This window comes from Charadrius vociferus, unplaced genomic scaffold, assembly GCF_000708025.1.
Source record: "Charadrius vociferus isolate BGI_N301 unplaced genomic scaffold, ASM70802v2 scaffold287, whole genome shotgun sequence".
NCBI lineage: Eukaryota > Metazoa > Chordata > Aves > Charadriiformes > Charadriidae > Charadrius > Charadrius vociferus.
Genome location: NW_009649568.1, coordinates 2,999,497 through 3,019,208, shown reverse-complemented (window position 1 = coordinate 3,019,208; position 19,712 = coordinate 2,999,497). Strand labels below are relative to the sequence as shown.

General features: G+C 35.6%; 1 protein-coding gene across 1 annotated transcript in view; it reads right to left on the bottom strand.

The window, feature by feature from the left end:
* DCAF6 (DDB1 and CUL4 associated factor 6) overlaps nucleotides 1-19,712 on the bottom strand; it is an 87,378-nt gene that overhangs the window by 55,875 nt on the left and 11,791 nt on the right. Inside the window, exons 3-7 of the mRNA XM_009890119.1 lie at nucleotides 15,676-15,768; nucleotides 10,352-10,537; nucleotides 5,339-5,452; nucleotides 4,144-4,279; nucleotides 2,016-2,230 (exon numbers count right to left, since the gene is read on the bottom strand). Coding sequence (XP_009888421.1) covers nucleotides 2,016-2,230; nucleotides 4,144-4,279; nucleotides 5,339-5,452; nucleotides 10,352-10,537; nucleotides 15,676-15,768 — 744 coding nt within the window. The remainder of the gene's footprint in view (nucleotides 1-2,015; nucleotides 2,231-4,143; nucleotides 4,280-5,338; nucleotides 5,453-10,351; nucleotides 10,538-15,675; nucleotides 15,769-19,712) is intronic.

The window sequence follows — 19,712 nt, the reverse complement described above, 5'->3', positions numbered from 1 at the left end:
GTTACTTTCAGCAACTTGAAAAGAAACGGCTAGTGCTTTGAACATTCAGAAAGGCAGTTCAGAGTTTGAAAGTAAGTGTTTCGCCTGGATACTGCTGGCTTAACAAAAGGTGAATAGGTGTGGTGACAATTTTAAATTACATGCAAAACCCCTGCGGCAAAAGCATATTAAAGTGTTAACTTTAAGTAGCTAGCAGATTCCAGAAGAAAGCTTTACATTCCTTCTACTCTATACAACTTAAAGCCAGGCTGAAATAAAAATAGCATTTAAGTAAAATCACCCAGCCAGAAGAGATTACAGGGCATACTCTGTCCCTACAAAAGCAAAGAATACACAGGATCTGTTCTTAACAGGTGGTCACAATCTTCTCTCTCTATAGTAACTGGGCAGTCAATTCTCCACCAAATTACTTCACATCAGATTAACATTACATAGAAGAAAGGGAGAAGTACAGAATCATTTGTTCATTACTTAATTTTTTCTGGGTTCCTCTTTGCTTTCTCCTGCCTCAGTGAGGTAGCATTGTAAGTCAGCTGGACATACTTCCTCAGTCCTAAAATCTACACCCCCTTCTGATCAACAATATTTGTCCTAGTAACAGCAGCCTGTGGCCCAGTAAATACAGCATGGTCATTGCTAGTAACGGGCCACAGGCTTAATATCAAGCTAACAACACAAGTCTCACACTTGTCAGGCTTTAGACTTGCTTGGAGCATTCTTTTAGCTCATTTAGCTGCACCAGCAATTGTCTAGTGACCAGGTGATTATCTCCTAATTTGCTTTAGTTCTGCTTAGATTTTAATAGATGTGTGGCGTATGACTTCTTGTTAACAATTTTGATACAAACAGCTAGCAAAGCTGTGCCAGAAAAAACTACCTATGAACACAGGACACTGATGCAGCATAAAGTAGTACAGGCATGGGCTGACAGCAGATATCCTGCAGGTGTGGACACAGGAGGATACCAGAGACACCTTCTCAGCAACTCTCCCATGGCTGTTAATTGTACTGAAAGGCTGGACCCAAGCAACAGCTGTTTTAGGGGTAACAACAAGGACAAAGAACAAGCATTTAAAAGCAAAACCACGCCATATTAGCAGACTAATAAAAAAACCCACTTCGTGTAAAACATGTTTAAAAATGAATAAAAATGGTCTTCAAGCAGACTTTAAGAAAATAGGGAAGAAAACATCAACATCATGCTTCTCCCAGCAAAGAGGAGGAAGAAATCACCATCATTATCATCACACTCATCCTCCCAGCAAAGACAGCAGAATGCTGACAGGTCCTAAACTCCCTTGAGGCTCCTGTCTCAGGCTAAAGGTAATGAATGACCTCAGGATACAGAGGAGCCTGTGAAATGGTAAGTATAATGCCGGGGGCGGGGAAGGAGTGGATGGTTGGGGGAGTAGAGGTGGTGGGGGAAAGGGGAGAGATGTATATAACTTCACTGTAGTTAAAGAGATTTGGTTTATATTGATCAGAAAATTTAGACTGGAAGGGTCAGCATCATTGTAGCTGAGCGGGTAATAAACAACTGCTTGTGTTTTGGTTACGCTGCTGAAACTTTTAATATTGCTCAGCAGCAGCGACTCACCTCCTCAATCTGAACGTTTTGTACCCTGTCATCTCTGTCATTAAATTATAACTTTTAACAAAGAGTATTTACACTTGATTTCAGGGAATATGCTTTCGGAGGCACAGAAAATAACAGAGAATACACCTTAAGAGTGACCTGACACCTTTGCTGGTGTTATAACCTGAGGTTCATGTAGATGCCTTCTCATCTTTACGAAAGAGAGAAGAGACAAAAAAGAAAACCAGAGTGACAAAATATTGTAAATATATAAATAAATTAATTAAGCGAAAATATGCAAATTCTGTAACACAATCTACTTGCCACATCTCAATCTATGAAAACAGCAACATTAATTTAAGATTAAAGGGAAATACAACCGATATAAGTGTGCCACAAGAAAAAAAACACATGAAAAGGGGTCATCTTAATCACTTGCCTCTTCCCGTCTCTCTTCAGCAGAAGGAACTTTAAGTTCTCGTGCTGTGTCATCCTTGGGATCAAACAAGTATATGTAATCTGAAGAGTAGCTAACAAGGATCTCTTGACCATCTTCACTATAACATAGAGACGTTACTCTGCAGGATTTGTTATTGAGATGAGGAGGAACAAAACGTGCCACCATTCCAACAGTGCCCCTACCAGCATAATTCCCTATATTTAAAAAAAAAAAAAAAAAAGACAGTGGAGGGAGAAGAGAGATAAAGAAATGACACATTTACTATTGTAAATTTTCAAAAGCTTCAATATACTCCTTATTTAACATTCAACAAAAGATCATCAGAGAAAAGCTATGTATTCTATAGCTTTTGTGTTAAATTGCATCCAAATAGTGACATATCAGAACTTACTAGTATTTTATATCTTTGTTTACAAACACTATGCACATTTAAAAAAAAAAAAAAAAAGATTAACGCACACACACAAATATATTCATATATCACATAACCATGACAGTGTGTGCATCTGTGAAATGTAGTACAAATGGAAGTTTTTGGAACCAAAGAACACTTACACAATAATAATGCAAATCTGCATCTACACATAAATTAGAAAGAAATTCATTATACAAAACTTTGAAAATTTAGGATATACATACCCAAAATGTTTTAAAAAAATACTAGTTTTTCTTCTTTGAGCCATAATAATACTGCTACTTTGAAACCACAGAATTATACAACACATTGGACTTACCATGCTTCCCTGACAAATCACCTCCATCCCACACACTACCATAATCTTAAATTCTAGAATTACAAATTTGTGTGCAGATAAAAGTTACTTATAAGAAGATCTAACACTGAGAAAAACAGACTGTTCGAAAAACTCAGAATTTGCCAGCTAGCTGTTTGTTGCATGGCGTACCTGCTGCAGCTTAGTATGTGCAACAGTCTGTCCTTGACCACAGACATGTTCAAAGTTTATCATCTCACACTACATAAGGACTGAAACAGAGTTTTCAATGAAAATCAACAGTTTGCTCACTAGTCATAGAATACCTCACCCCTTAAAAAAAAAAAAAATAAATCAAAACAACAAACACCAAAACACAAAAAAACAAAAAAACAAACCACAACCCCAAAATACTGCAAAACAGACAACAGGACACTATACCAATATACCCAGAAAAATTAGTCTCCAAATTTTCGTCTTTTCTCTCCTTTACTCTATTCCTGTATTATTACAATAGAAAAGCAGGTACATAGTACCTTTTAATCAACTCCCCCAAATCTGTTCCTTAGGCAGTTCTCACAGTTTTGCTGACCACTGTGATGAAAAGGAGAGATCATATAAGAATGTTAGCCTGATGAGAGGAGTACTTTTATGTTTATTAAGTGATCTTTACTGTTTCCTTTCTCTTCCATCACAATCATCAACAGGAAAACGCTGCAAGAAATGACCGATTTTGTGACACTGATTAATTGCATGAATGCGTAGGCACAACTATGTGTATTAATGCATGTGTCCAAACATACGCTGATCACACATTGTAAGAGATATGTTAAACTACATAACACGCTTTTGCTTGTCACCTGCAATTTTTTATAAAATCCTTAGGCAAGCATCTGAAGCATGCTAGCTTTCACATGAAGAATTTGTAACTTTTCAGTGAAATTATGTTAGATATAGCAACAACCACTGCAAAGATAAGCATATTGCATGACATTATAGAGATCATAAGTAAGCAACACATTCCGGCATGGACAAGATAAGAACTTAATTAAATTCTGGTGGACCACTGCAGGCTGTAATCTCCAGCTTTTTGGAATCCTGGAATCACGTTTCAAGACAAAAGAAGAGACATTGCAAAATGTCTTTTTCTGCATTCAGTATACAATGTATTCTAATGGATGAAGAGATTAAGTTTACTTACTTGAAGATTTCTGTATTAGCAAATACTAGAGTGAAATGACTATTATTACAAAGCATAGTTCTCAGTGAAGCAAGCTATACTTCATTCAGTATTACACTTTAGTCCTTCACCATCTATTTTGGAAAAAAAAAACCCAACCTGAAACTGGAGCTGTAAATAGTTAGAAAAGCTTATTGTAAGGTATGGTTCCTACCTGTTGCTCTTGTACCAAGCATTCGTCGATCATATATTCTTACTGAGCTATCAGAACAACCCACAGCAAGATAGTACGGGATTGGTGGACAGATAGCAACAGAAGTGGCAGCACGCCGACAGTTTATTAAAATATCCTGGAACAAACCAAAATACAGCATTCAAATAAGAGTTCTGAATATTTGAAGTATAATTTTATATTTTACTTCAGGACACAGGCCTATTAGTCAAGGAGGTTTTGAGAAAACTAGGTCTGGCCCTGTGAAGATAGATTGTAAATATGTCAAACAGAAAAGCCACTGCAGAGAAGGAAAACTATCAGAGAAAGAAAGAGATAATGAGATCAACTAAAAAAGAAAACCACCAAACCAAAACAAACCACGGGAACAAACACTTAAAACCAGATAAGCGTAACAACTATGGATTTATAAATTAGCTTGCACCTTGGATTTTCCTATGGAAACATAGATAACTGTTGAGTCAGAACAGCACCAAATATGCAGAAACAGTCTAAATGAATTTAAAGGATGAGAATAGATTTAATCTATGGGCAGATAATTGGGTAGAAGAAAAGAAAGAAAGAAACCCCTAGAGCTGGTAAATATGCAGAAAGCAGAATAGAATTAATCAAGAGTAGTAATACATACTTTGGTGTCAGTTTTTCTCCAGTGCAGTATTAAAACTGTTTCTGAAATCAAACACTGTGGACACCACCAATATCTTACCTTCTAGGGAGTAATACCAGTGATTAATTTGATGTAGTTTAATTCATTACAAAATCTTTTCTTATGGAGGGACATAGGGTGCTCAAGAACACAAGGCTGCAGATGACTTTTCAAGGTTCAATTTTTGCCTTCAACTCTGCACTCTATAGTAACTAATGTAAAGCAGACCAAGAGATTTAATTTCAACACAGAACCTTTTCTACCATACCTAAAGCCTCACACCAAAGTTCATGAACTAAAAAGTGCCAAAGGAGATATTAAAATGAAATAAATTTGAAAAAAAAAAAAAGAAAAAAAGAAAAAGAAAAAAGCTCCCCAGACTTTTTTTGTTTCTTGGGAAATATGTTGTCATCTCCACCAACGACCCTGAAATCTATTATTTCTAAAAGCCTTACCAGAATTCATATCCTATGTTTGTATGATGTACAGCTCTACATTTAGGTCATCTTTATTAAAAGATTTCACTCTTACATCTTTACAATCTTCCTTTGTGCAACTTGTTTTGATTCGAGTATCAAACCATCTTACAGTGCCATCTTCACCACAAGAGAGGAAAGTATAGGGATCATTTGGTACTGTCATAATCTGCTCAAGAAAAGAAGAAAAAGTATTAATACTTCCAGAAATACCATTAATTTGAACATTCATCATCATTTTGAGCAGCAGCAGAGACTGAAGCAATGATGACTCAAGTAAAGCTTTCTACTGAAATAAAGCAGAAAACTAAACCACTGCTGATGTTCCTTCAATTTCAAGGCAAGGTTTGAACTACTGAATTTAAAACAAACTCTGGAATGTCACATAAGATTAATATTTACAGGTCAAAGCTTACAGTTGTTTCTATTACCTTTTAATAAGCAACATACATTTACTGCGATCAGTTTTCAAATAAGTAATCAATTTGCCACAATAATTCAACAGCTCAGTTTATTTTCTGTCAAGTAATTGAAGACAATAACAAACAAACCCCTCAGAAATCTGAATGACATGAAAGTACTAGATGACTTTTATTCCCATTGGGCCACTCCTTCACATTCAAAATAGCCCCCTGAAGCAACTATGCATTAAAGGCCGTTATTAACCTACCTCCTCACTGCATTTTTTTTTACTTTTTAAGAGAGCACATTCTACCATTTTCCTGACCTTAGCCCTACTCAAACTATGGAAGACTCATATGGAGTCTCACATGTATGGCTTTACGCAAGAAGGCCTCCTTTAAGACAAAATAAAAAGGCAAGCAACCATAACGTCAAAGCTGAATTCCACAGATCAATGAACATGCATGAAACATGTTTTTACATGCTACTCCTCGAACAAAAAACAATGTTGTAGAAACTAGCTGTATTTTTCTTTTCCTATACTACTGCTGCTATCAGAAATTTCATAGACATTTATAAAGCTACAAAAACCAATTAATACGCTAATTTAACACAGAAGAAATGAGTGATTCTGTAACACTTCTTATGTGATGGTTTCTTCTCCCCAGCGCCAACTGTTAATAAAAGCAACCTATGGATATCTGTAAATCCCTCTACCTAAAGTGGGATTACAAAGGTAATCTCTGCAGGATTCAGCATTTCTTATTGCAATGCTCAGTACATTAACTGAGACAATGTGCCCTGTGCCAAACCTTAGTGCTGACAAACAAGAATTTTAACAGACAGAACAAAACAAAGGTTTTAATAACAACGGAACAATAAACTTCTGAGCTATAACCATTATTCTTCAATATGTTAGCATAACATATTGAAAAAGTGTTTTTCACTACACATTCACTCAAATTGATTTTATTAATGCAGTTATAAAAGCCAGCAATTGTTCTTCAATCCACTAAATCATTCCAGTATTTTTGCTGTATTTCAATACATAACTTACATTGAAAATATTTACTTTGTTCTAAGAATGTTGCTGAATGTGGTACAACACAGCAAGTTCTTATTTCCAGTAGCTTTATTTTAGTTTTGTTCATACTAATATTGTTTCAAAATATACATGTAATAGTGCAGTACATACCTCCACTTGCACATGCCAAATTTTATGCATGGTGTTTAAAATCATACTAAGTACTTTATAAGCACTAAAATAGAAAAATTGAGAAGTGCATACTCCAGTAATTAAATATAGTAACAATTCTTCTTAAGTTCAACAAGTATACATTATACATATTAAACCCTTTTTTACTAACTTAAAAAAATCCCTTTCTATTTAACTTTAAAAATATATAGTTATACGATCATTTTACTTTATGGAAAATATGAAGGTAAGAATTGTTCATTAAAGTACATTCTCCTTCTCAAATGCAATTAACATGAAGGGCAATAAAGAATAGCATCTGGCTGAGTAAAAATAAACTTGTAATGACCTTGTATAAACAACAAATTCTCCAGAAATGTGTTTCAAGTCCTTCCTTCTCCCTCTCTAGTTATTCTATTCTCCTCCAGAATAAAAAACAATCATCCAATTATCTCAGAGTTCATAACAATCTACACAAATTTCCACATTCCTCTGGTTTCAATAGATGTTTTCGTAATGTCTTGAACTGTCACAAACTCCAAGTTTGAAGTGCAGTATAAATTCAAACCATATTCACATTTAGAATTAGAACCTCAGGGGCAGATGATGTTAGCTTTTGTTATTTAGAGAATCCAATGAGTCAAAGTTCTATATTTAATACGATGATGTAGTTACATACAGCTGAGCAGTAACATCATGATATTTTGAAATGATATTCCCACTCCAGAAACCACTCAGTGACAAAAGTTGTGCTACACCAGAAGCTGAAGCTGTTAATCAGCCATTTGCTTAAAAACCCCTGCTATTTACACTATTATACTTTCATATGCCAAGGCTCAGAAAAAAAGGTCTGCTACACCACACAATAATAAATGCACTTAATGTTCAAATACAAGGTTTAAGACACTAACAGAATTTATCATCTTTATAAAAAGTACCTCCCAAAATGTTTCATAAACCTATCTTTTCAAAGACTTTTTGAAGAGAGCTCAAATTTAGATATCTTAAACCTCAGTGCAATACAGGCTAAGAAAAATAACTTCAAAAGGAGACACAGTTGTTAAAATAGTCAACACCACACAGGGGTTTTGAGATCTTTTCCATTAACTGTGCATAAAACCAGTATAAACAACCAAAAGAGTATTGCACTGCTGTCATTCAAAACAAGAATAATGTCCTCTTGTTAACATTATTTGCTGAATAAAAATCATCCCCAATACCACCATTTTGACTGTGCATATAGCAATGCAATGTCCATACTCTCTTCAACTTATTTACTACAGTAAATTTCTTCAAAATTTACTATATTCTGTACAACTAGTTACTGTTCTGTTATAGTCATTCTACATGGAAAATATTTTTTTAAACTCTTAAGGTCTGTTTTGACAAGTTTGATTTCTTGTACCTATCAAATTTATATTCATCATCTGGTTTAGTAGCTTGCAATGTGCATACCATCATTACTGATGACAGACAACACCTTGCAAAGAAACAACTGGCATCTTATATTACAGGTTAGAAGTGTTATGTTCTAGCCTCTGTTACTACTCCTGACCCACAAGCACAACTGGCAACTGCTTTCATTGACTTTTCCCAGTTTGATCATTGGTTTGCAGCACCCCCTGGTGTTAATCACCTCATGTATTCAACTAAACTGCTGGTCAACCCAAGGTCAGGCAGATCAAAACTTATGACTGCCACAGTGACTTCTCATGATGACTTTTATGCTGCCACCAACTCTTTCATTTGCAGTACTCTGAGCGCCTAACCCATGACACAAAACTTCATGCACCCAAACCCACTGCTCTAATGATACTTCTGCCACTATGTTCATGTTTCCTCAGCACAGTATCCATAACCATTTTCCTATTCTCAAGCTCAAAAATGTTTGATATAATACTCACAAGCTAGCTACTCAGTTAACAGTAGTACCAGCTGAGGCAGTAACTGGCTGCTCCTCAAGCCTGCAGCCAGCCAGCAAGGAGGGACTCCTATTTCTTCAGGAAGTCCTAATGCAACAACTTGACAGACCCGCTCCTCAATGAGGACATTTCAGCTTTAAGAAATAGCATCTCACTCTCCAGATGTTCTTATGAAAAGGCAGATCTTATTTGAGATGCAGAGAACATCCAATCAACTTGCAGAATCCACAGACGAGCATACAGACTACTATATATGCTAAACTTCAGTGAGAACTGAGGCGGTTTAAGCTTCTGATTGGGGGCCATAAGGACTGATGATATTCAAAGGAAACAGCAGTTGCTCAGTCAAAACAAATCCCAAGAATAAAAGGAGATGATGCAAGCTCGGGATCCAGAATTATGTTTTGCAAAAGTGAAAATACAGATCTTGTGTTAAACCCAGGTAAAGCCAAACCAAAACCAAAGCCACAAATTCCAGAAACAGAGTGAATACCACAAGGTTTGCTCAACTAACCTACAAAGTTACCCTGCAGACAGGAAGTGTTTTTGTCAAAACCTTTAGTGGAATGTGTGTCATTACAACCATAAGGATAGTTTTACTACACAATCAAAAGTGAATTCTGGCAGTACTTCAGCCATTTTCTTTTCTCACACAACCTTTTCACACACCCCATTTTTTTTAAAAAGAGATTTTAAAATATTTTGTTCACTTAACATACACAGAAAGAGATTTAAAAACTTGCTATGAAATTAAAAGAAGCAATGGATTTGGTATTTTTCCCCTGTGTGTTTACTGTTGTAGTACTCAAACAAACAAATAATCAAAAAACCTGGAACATTTATAACCTAAGATGGAAATAGCTGTATTTTTTCTATTTTAAGCACGTAAGTTTTACAAGCAGCAAATTTTGCTGTCACTAAAATAAAGAAATAGATCAATAAATCTGATCATCTTCCTAACTTAACACTTCGTTTCTTCACTTGCCTATTTACATGAAAAAAACTTCCAAGGGACAATTGAAAACACTGGCTCGAAATTTACACATAGAGTTAATTGAATACAAAACAGAGAAATTACCTAAAACTGTAAATACATTTTTCAGATTGCTATTCACACATGCTGAAATAAGCATTTCTTAGGATTGAAATTGTGAAAAAGACATTAAACTGTTGAAAAGTTGGGGGGAAGAATAAAAATAAAAATACAAAACACAGGTGCTGCCCCCACCTCCCAAGCTACTTCAGAAAGAAGAATTTAAATCAGTTTTGCTCTGCAGAGGATTCTTTCAGTGAAAGTGTATTCAGCTATTATATTTGCAAAGAAAGTGGTCTTAATGACAGTACTTTTTGGAAAGTTCTCCATTTAGTTTAGACAACATATTTCTCTTTTAAAGCCTACTCTAAGAAAAAGATCAAAAAACCTAGAAGGAAGGTTCTTTAAATCTCACCGATATAAAGCTTTCACCAGTCTGTTTAAAATCTGGGGCAACAAGACAAGAAAATACATATTCTACCTATCTTAAAATTATCATATACTTTTGTGAGGTACCTCATAGGTAGTTCCATAGTGGCACGTATACTGGCATTGTCTGTTGGTCTCCACATCTTGTTCAACATTAGTGTAAAAAATTACTCCATCTCCAGAACAAGATACAATCTGTTTGTCATTGGTACACGGTAAGAATTTTGCACTAAAGATATTGGCCCTGTGTCCTGAGCGAATGGTTGTTAAGACCTAAGGAAGAAAGAAGAAGGAAGGCTGTATCAGGTTAATATTTTCAAAGCAAATAAAGAATGGGAAAATAACACAGACTGGTACTATAAAACATCAGTTATGTACAGGCTGCCATTTAGATTTACAGTTTAATACAACAGATCAGAGAAGCTGTCTTTACACCAAATTTCTTCTACAAACAAAGTGCTTCTACAAGAGGCATTCACTTATGCCCTTGCACAAAGTATCCTGCAAAATGAAAGCACTGAAATGGAACTGCTACCTTTTGTTTTTAAAATGCTAGTTATATATCACTTCAGGTTTCTTAATGTAGAACATTAGTTCAAGGTGATAGTGCAGCCAGCCGGCATGTCAGTGAGGAGTGATACAGAAGATCTGGAATATTTTGGGTCAAGAAGAACAAGGCATTGTAATCCAAGCCAACTTTACAGTCTTTAAAAATTGATGCTACTCTTAAAATAAACTTACTTTGAAAAGGAGAACTGAAGTTTATAAGAAAGGATGTTTTGAAACCAGTCAAAAACAAATAAACATTTAAGAACACAATTATAGGGCAATAAAATAAGACTTGACTTAGTCTCAATGAACGTTATTCATGTACAGTAGAGCAGAGAAGCATATAATTTACTTCACCATCACAGATGGTTTTAAACACTTTGTGATGTCTCTTTATATTTCCTAACATACTTATTAGTCTTTTAAAACTGGAAAAACCCTCCATATGCTTTCCTGTGCACTAGTAAAATTCTATTCTTACCTTATTTCTCCTACCTGCAGCATTGAAACCAAACTGCATTTTCACCAGTACTAATAGGAAAAAAATACTTACCAAGTTGTTTACTGTTTTAAAGTTACTTCCAAATTTCCACTCAATTAACTTAATTAAAGAAAACACTACACAAATGAAGTTGCTGTCAGTGATAGCTGGTGCCTAGTATTTTACAACTACTATTTCACACCTTTTACACAATTAAAAAAAAAGTAACAACAGTGTGTCTGCATATTTTGAAAGATACACAAGGCTCAGTATCAAAATCAGGAGAGATAATCCATTCATTTTATTTCAATAAATCTACCTCTTCATTTAGATTTTTTTCAGGTTTCTGCATTTTACTGAAAACCTTCAAAACCCAGATTTCAAAAGAAATTAGGAACTCAGTATCAAAGCAGCAACTCAGAAGTTCATAAGGTACCCTAGTTCAGACGACAGTTAAAGACATGTCATCTGTCAATCCCGCCTCTGATTTTACGTTATTGCTACTATGAAAGAAATATTTTTGTCCTGCCAAGAAATCCTTTTTGATCTCCCTAATAAAAAATAAAATAAAAAAAATAACTAGGGGCATCTCTACAGCCATAAATTACTCTTGCCAGTTCTCCACCACTTCCTCCCTATTACTGAATATAAGGAAGCAAACTTTTTTCTCTTTGCTCTGCTGTACAGGGTCCTTCTTTCACCAAACTAAATGTGCTTCTTTCCCTGCTTTTTTTTCAGAAACCTCAACCTACTGCCCTTGCTTTTTATGCAGTTAATAGCTAACTTATTCTAATCTTCTGCTTCATTTTTCCCAATCTGCAGATCTCAGTTTAGATGTGGAGATCTACCTTTGATGATTGCCCTCAAACTTGGAAAATCAAAGATTTTTCTTTCCCTCCCTTCTTCTCTCCTCCACTGTAAACTGAAACAGCATTCAGAAATATACACAGCTACACATTTTCAGTAAAGGAAAGAGTTTTCTCACAGGCAGACCTAACCCCTCTTGCCTGTCCCTCAATTTCCTGACTATGTTGTATGGTATTGTAATAAAAAGGACTGAAATATTACAGCATTTATCATATGCAGAAGATTTTCCATGCCCTTGTTGACTTGCACTGTACATCCTTTTATACTCTGGTTATTATACTGCCTTAGAGAGGGGAGAAAGAGACATAAAAAGTTGTTGTGCCTAGGCAGTAAAAAAGATGAGAAAATTTACACAAAGTAAAACAATACCACCACCTTACTCCGTTGGAGCATTTTACTACCAACACATAGCCTACAAATACTTATCAACTGAGTAAAAATGAGGGGAAACCAAAGAATTTCAGATGTTCTTCAAAGTACTTAACTAGCAGTAGTAATTCAGACATCCTCGTAACTTTTGCAATTGCTTAAGTTATACGTTACACAGAAAATCAGTTGAAGAGGCAACAAATTCAAGAATTCAGATCACCTCTTCTAAAAGCACCGGCTAAATCTTTGGGACAAAATTACTAATCACATAGTGATCCCAGAAGCTTGGATACAAGCTCCATCCCTAACAATAAGTACTTTCCTGCAAGAAAGTAGAATTTCTGGCAGCTACTCTGTTGTGTTCTTTAAACCTGAAATGTGTAAGTTCCATATCCATATGGACACACTTTACAATAAAAAGAAAAAAGTCACCATAATGAACAAAACAATATTTTTAAAGTCACATTAAAAACTAAACCAGTTTAAAAAGTGGTTTTATTTTCACTCTAGCTTACTTTTTGAAAAGCAGCCTGTTGAAACAAATGTAAGTCAAATATCAGTGGGAAATACAGCCCTTCAGAATGTATTTTAATTTAGGGTTCCCATTTAAGTTACTCAGCACAGAATCATTTACAATCCAACCTTTTCAATAGTACTTCCTTTGAAGAGGTCAAACCCCCCTTAGAAGTAAAGGAAAGCAAATCTAACAGAACTCCATCCTAAAGTGGATGGAGTAGCAATGCTGATTCTAGAAAAGCTGTAAACCTTCAGCCCCACTAAGCACTCTCCAAAGCCTCCCCAGCACTTCCTCATGTGAGCTGAACCCTTTCTCTCTCAGAATCTGAACCAGGCTAAAGATTCAAAAATCCTGGGTGTAACTACTCACAAGAATCTGTCTTCATACTGGTATTAGCTGAGAAAAGTCTCAGTTTCCATTTAAAGGCTTTGAAAACTGAGTGGTCAACTTGACATAAATATATACTTTCTCATCTTTTTGTACTGGGTAGAGCCTTAGCTCCAGCCAAACTCTACCCACTTCCTGCCCCCGGTAATGTGATGCCTAAAACAAATAAAATGAGAAAGAAAAGATCCACAAAAAGATGTATTCTCAGCCATCCCAGAGTATAATAAAGTGCTCATCCTTTTGATTTAAACTTGCAATTACTATCAGAAATCTCAGAAACACATTTCTCCTCAGATACACAAACACTATAAACATAAAACCTACTTAAACTTGAGAAACATATTTGGAAAAAATTCTTCTGAGACACATTACATGGTAACAATTAACATTTGCATCTGGCCATACATAAAACAAACTGGAGTGACTTACAAAAACCTCATGTAAACAAAAGTTAAACAAGATTAAATGCTTCCTTCTTAAGTTAGGTATTTTATTAACACAAAAGACTATATTGATGGCTGAAGTTTATTTTTGCTACTCTAGCCAGCTCATAACAGAAAATATGGTGATAAGGGTATCCGCCAAGATGACAGAATTACAGTAGAGTTCTGGTATCAATACCAATTTGCTCCCCTTTCCTGTATTGATTCTGTTACTCAAGCCAGAGAAAATAAGCTAATGCAATTGTAACAGTCATTAAAAATTGTATCTCTAATACATTTCAGGAACAACACTTATTATTAAGTCTTCTTGCTCGTACCTGCTGGTTATAATTCCATTTGCATATATGGGGGGAAAAAATAATTAAAAAAAAATAAAAATCTATCTGTTCTGCTGTTACACAAAAAAATAACTCAGCTGACTTTTAAAAATAAGAAAAACAAAACATCTCCTATATTTCTCATTTGGCTTAAGTGCAGCAGTAATACACAACAGAGCAAAAGATCCCAAATCATCCCATGAAAGTATAAAGTTTAAATTGCTGCATCTAGTAAAATATTTTAATATAATAATTATATTATAAGATAACTATAGAACAACTATCCCACAATGATATATTAAAATAAACTCTGCACAATGAATAATACTGAACACCTTTTGCATGAAATTTTTTTACTTTGCAAGTCTCTCCAACCATACTCACTTTGAAATATATCCTTCATCCACTTCATAGCTGTTTAGATACCTCTTATTCTTCAGCTGAACTCTCAGTCCAAGAGAAACCCTGGTCTAACAACACTGATCTGAACTTTGTCAGAATGACACCAGTAGTTGAAAGGAAGAGATGAAGTTTGGAAGCTATGGATTACTTGGGGGAGTGAGGAAAAGGGCCTTACCTGTAGGCACAGGCAACAATCCAGATCACTATTATTTTCCCACCACAGCTCTTCAGGAAGTCAAAATATTGCTGCCTCCATAACCTTCTATTCAACTCTCTTTCACCACACCAACCATATATTTTGGTTCCCTCACCACGTTTAATTTTTCAGCACCTCTTCAGGGTTTAGTTCTCAACCTCTGAGAAAGCGTGGGAGAGAGTACTTCACTTTAACATGGCTGCATAGGATCCCCAGCACTGAAGGACACAGTCCAGAGCATCTGTTCTATCTAACTATAAGCAGCTCCTTAAAGAGCGAAGCATGGAACACCGCTACTACATGATGAATGCTACCTGACATTACTGGAAGCTACTTAACTGCATCGTAACCCATGTGACTGCAGACGTGGAAAAGCAGAGGCTTTTACAGCACTTTCCCCTTCACAAACCTGTTCCCCCTATTTCAGTACAAACTCCATCCACGTACATGCACACACAAGGTAATGTGACTTCAACAACATTACACGGAAAAACAACTCAGTATATTACATCAGCAAAAGCTAATACAGTATTTTAAAACTAAAATGAAACGGAAAACAATTTATCTGACTGCAGGATTTCACAATTACTGAATCCTATTGCTAAGTCTGACACTAATCTGTTGTGAGACCATGTTCCTTTTGTGCCAGACCACCTACCGTAAAATGGGATAACACCTATGTCACAAGGGATTAGAATACTAAGGTTTTCAAACACTGTGAAGTTTTGTTCCCATTTGTAAACACTATAAAGTACCTGATATTATCTTTGACAGATAATAATTAATATATGAAAAATAATATCTCGACAAATATCTTAATATCTTGAAAAATAACAACTTAAATCTTATTTGAAAATGACTGAGTATTCAGAAACAAACCTACCTTTCTGCTGTAGGGATTACTAATTACCAGATTGGTGTCATCCGAACCAGATAAAATATATTCTCCCGTATCATTCCAGCAAATTGTATTCACCTGCATGAATTAACAAAACTTAGTTTAGACTTACATTAATTCAATTTTCAGCATATTAAAACATCAATACTCATCCAATACTACAGAAATAGGAGTTAACAAATTCAAGTGAAATGATGCAATTTCTACAACAGCTAGCACAAAAAAAAAAAATAATTGTGCTTTTAAAATAAATTGATAAGGGAATCACCTGCTTCACCTATGGCATCTCAGTTACTTTCTCTGCTCCTGAATAGTTCATCAGGTAATCAAGCCCTCCCACAAAGGCCTCAGTAGCCACAATTTTACACATTCGGGTGCTTTAATGTACCAAATCTAGTCCACAGAGTTTTCCAAATTTGAACTGGAGGGCATCACAATGCTGTCATTATTTTATCTTCACCATATCCAAATTCTGACTATCTGTTGCTTTGTATACTTTTCAGTAACCACAACTTCTCAGGGATCATGTGAAAAGCACCGCAAAATGCATAGCAGATCCCTTTTCAAAAGTGTGAGTATGCTGGGCAAGAAGAATCCTACAGTGAGGTACAGCATCGTATTGGGAGAATTTTACAATATATTTCCTTATCAATTCTCCTTTTCGCAAGACTGTGTTTAATGTGTCAATGACATAAAGCTGTAAAAGCACTCAAAATCCAGGATGCTCCAAAAGTATCAGTAGAGTAACCTGTCTTCAAGCAGCAGCTCATGCACAAGCACCAAAGACTACATGCATGACCATTATTATTTCAAGTAGCCTCTAAAATAGCTTTAAGAGTCAAACTGCAGCCATCAACATCTTCTGTTGGCTATATTCCGTTAGCAGAATAACTGCCTTAGTGTGATGTATCAGAGTGGACTATATAATTAGTAAAAACCCCACTTTGTTCTACATCCTTGTCTTATGCTTTTTTTTTTTTATTATTCAAATGTCTCATTCTGAGCCCGAACAACAAAAATATTTTTGTTTAAAACAAATATAGCCATTTTAGTTACTCTTTTAATCAGAAACTTAGTTGAGATCCTTAATGAGGCAAATTGCAAAATCAGAATTAGCTGTCTCAGATCAATCATATGGGCAACAACTTGACATATTCATTGAGGAGCTTAACAGACGTGCCTATGGCAGAGTTAGCTCAATGCTCAGCAGCAGTCAAATAATGTTAGGAATCATTAGAAAATGCACAGAAAAGCAAACGTCATTCTGTCAGTGTATACATCCATGCATGGCAAATCTGTGTCTTCCACACTATGCAGTTTTGGTTCATATCCCACTCCCGTATTCTCCATTTCTATTACTACCCATTTGAAAAGAGAAATTATGAAAAAGAATGACTAAGGTGATCATAGATATCTAACACTTTTTATTGCAAGAAGCACTTAATTTGTACTATTCTGGGGAGGGGATATGACAGAAGCTTATGAAATCATGAATGACATGGAAAAAGAAATGAATAGTTTTCCATAGATCTCTACAGTACAGGAAATGGAAGGCCTTCAATGGAACCATCATACGACACACGCCATTTTATTAAAACTGGAATTCATTGTCATGGAAGGTCCTAAACACCAGAAGTGGAAGAATATACATATTCATTAAAGAAAAATGAAAAACAATCAGAAACAAAGATGAAACTTGCACCTCCATCTGTACATTTAAAGTGTGATGTGTTCTCTAGAGTACACTTCAAGTACTGCCTGCTTGTCCTGTCTCAACTTTCCTCAAAAATCAGTACTGGCCACTCTCAGGGCCAAGTTACCAGGCTCGACTGAGCATTTGTATGACCTTGCATAGCTAATCTTATGATTTTATAACCCTTGTTGTCAACCACCAAGAACCATGCAATCAACTAGAGCCCAGATCCATCTGTCATTGAAGTAACCTGTCCTGACAGTGACTGTACTTTAAAAATGTTGTCAAACATAGCACAGTACTACAGCTAGGGCAAACACAAAACCCAAGAATGTTCATTTTCATCTACATTTCCTTTCAGGCAGAAAAATACTACTATTGCCCTAAAGAAACCAAAACACTAATGGAAGGATACAAGAATAGAAACAAGATCGAAACAATGCAAAAAAACAAGGAAGCTGCCAAAAAATTAAACATGATGTGAGAAAGCAGAGCTAGCAGAAAAGTTAAACAAATTGAGGGGTGTAGGGGTGTGTATGTATGTGTCCAAAAACAAAATCTGAAGCACAGGAAAGCAGAGACAGCATAAAAGATGCAAAGGGGAGACATTATTATCTACATTGCAGCATCACAAGCCTACACAAGATGTCAATCATTCTCCTCCTAAATTCCAATTCCATTGCACTGATTGCCTCAGAGTTTCACAATTTCAACACGCCCTACCCAGGGCAAAGTTGGTTCGGGGAAAATCCTGAAGTGAGATGACATAACCAAATGTGTGCCACAGGTCTATAAAGAGGCTCTTTATTCTGTATCAGATCACCAACTCAACACTACTGTCAAAAAATAAGTTCAAAAATATCAGTCTTTCAGCAAAATAAGCTTGATTTTTTTTTCCAGAGAACACCAACTTTCCAGTAAGTGATCAGTCAATACACTACATTTCTCAGTGTTCAGTACAACCTATTGACCAACAGTGAACAACCCCAATAAATATGTGCAGGGATCACTGAAAACAGATGTTCAATATGAGCTGATGAAAATAAGTTCTTATGTCTCATTCCACGGTAGCAAACCAACTATTAAAATAGACTGTAAAATGAGGACTAGCTAGAAAATTAGTTTGTATTTCAAAACTGCACAGAAAAGCCACAGATCTCCTAGCTTCACAGCTACTCAACACCCAACTAAAAGCACAATGTAACAGTTACTACACTAAGGGTTTGAAATTCTTGGAAAAAGGTGTTAGAGCCAAAAGAAAGCATATCAAACACAAGTGACAGAAGATGAGAAAAGTCAAAGGGTGTGTTTTTCTACTAACTATTCCACATTATCAAGTGTATCTAATTTTATTTGCCAGTCAACTAGCTTTGAAAGAAGTAGCAAACACTTTTGATTTATTAATTAAATAGTCAAAAATAAATTTACTATCTCTGTGTTTTCTTCAAAGAAAATGCAGGAGGCAGTACAGCCAATCCTTAAAAAAAATTAAAAAGTGAACTCCTCACGTCTATGCAATGTAACAGTAGAATTAACTCTTTTGTGAACAAGATAGATTAACAGAATACAAGAAATAGAAGAAAGGAAATAAAAATTACTGTAGATATCCAGAATATCAGAAAGATCTCCCAAGCAAGAAAGCAGGTGAATCATAGAATTGTCTAGGTTGGAAGAGACCCTTGGGATCATCGAGTCCAACCATGTACCCTACTCTACAAAGTTCTCCCCTACACCATATCCCCCAACACCACATCTAAACAGCTCTTAAACACATCCAAGGATTGTGACTCAACCACCTCCCTGGGCAGCCTATTCCAATGCCCGACCACTCTTTCTGTGAAAAATTCTTTCCTAATGTTTAGTCTAAATCTACCCTGTTGGAGCTTGAAGCCATTCCCTCTCATTCTGTCATTAATTACCTGTGAGAAGAGATCAGCACCAACCTCTCTACACTGTCCTTTCAAATAATTGTAGAGAGTGATGAAAAAGACACTATTTTTCATCAATGGGGGAAAAGGTAAAAACTGCATGTTCTAACAATTTGCAAACAAACTTCCTATAGTAATTTAAGCATAGCTTTGAGTACTATGTCTAGAAATTACTTGCTCACAAGTACCATCTTGAAGGAGATGTATGCCACATGGGATGCTTGTTTGTTACTGAACTGAACATCTATACATAGAAATGAGATATTATTCCTCCAGGTAATCCTCTTTCTTTTACTTTAAAATGTAGTATTTGCTCATGTCAAAGGCTCCATCTACCTATTCATTCTGCAGTTCTATCTTACTCAGCTTTCACAGGACCAGAACTGGAAGAAAATAAGCAT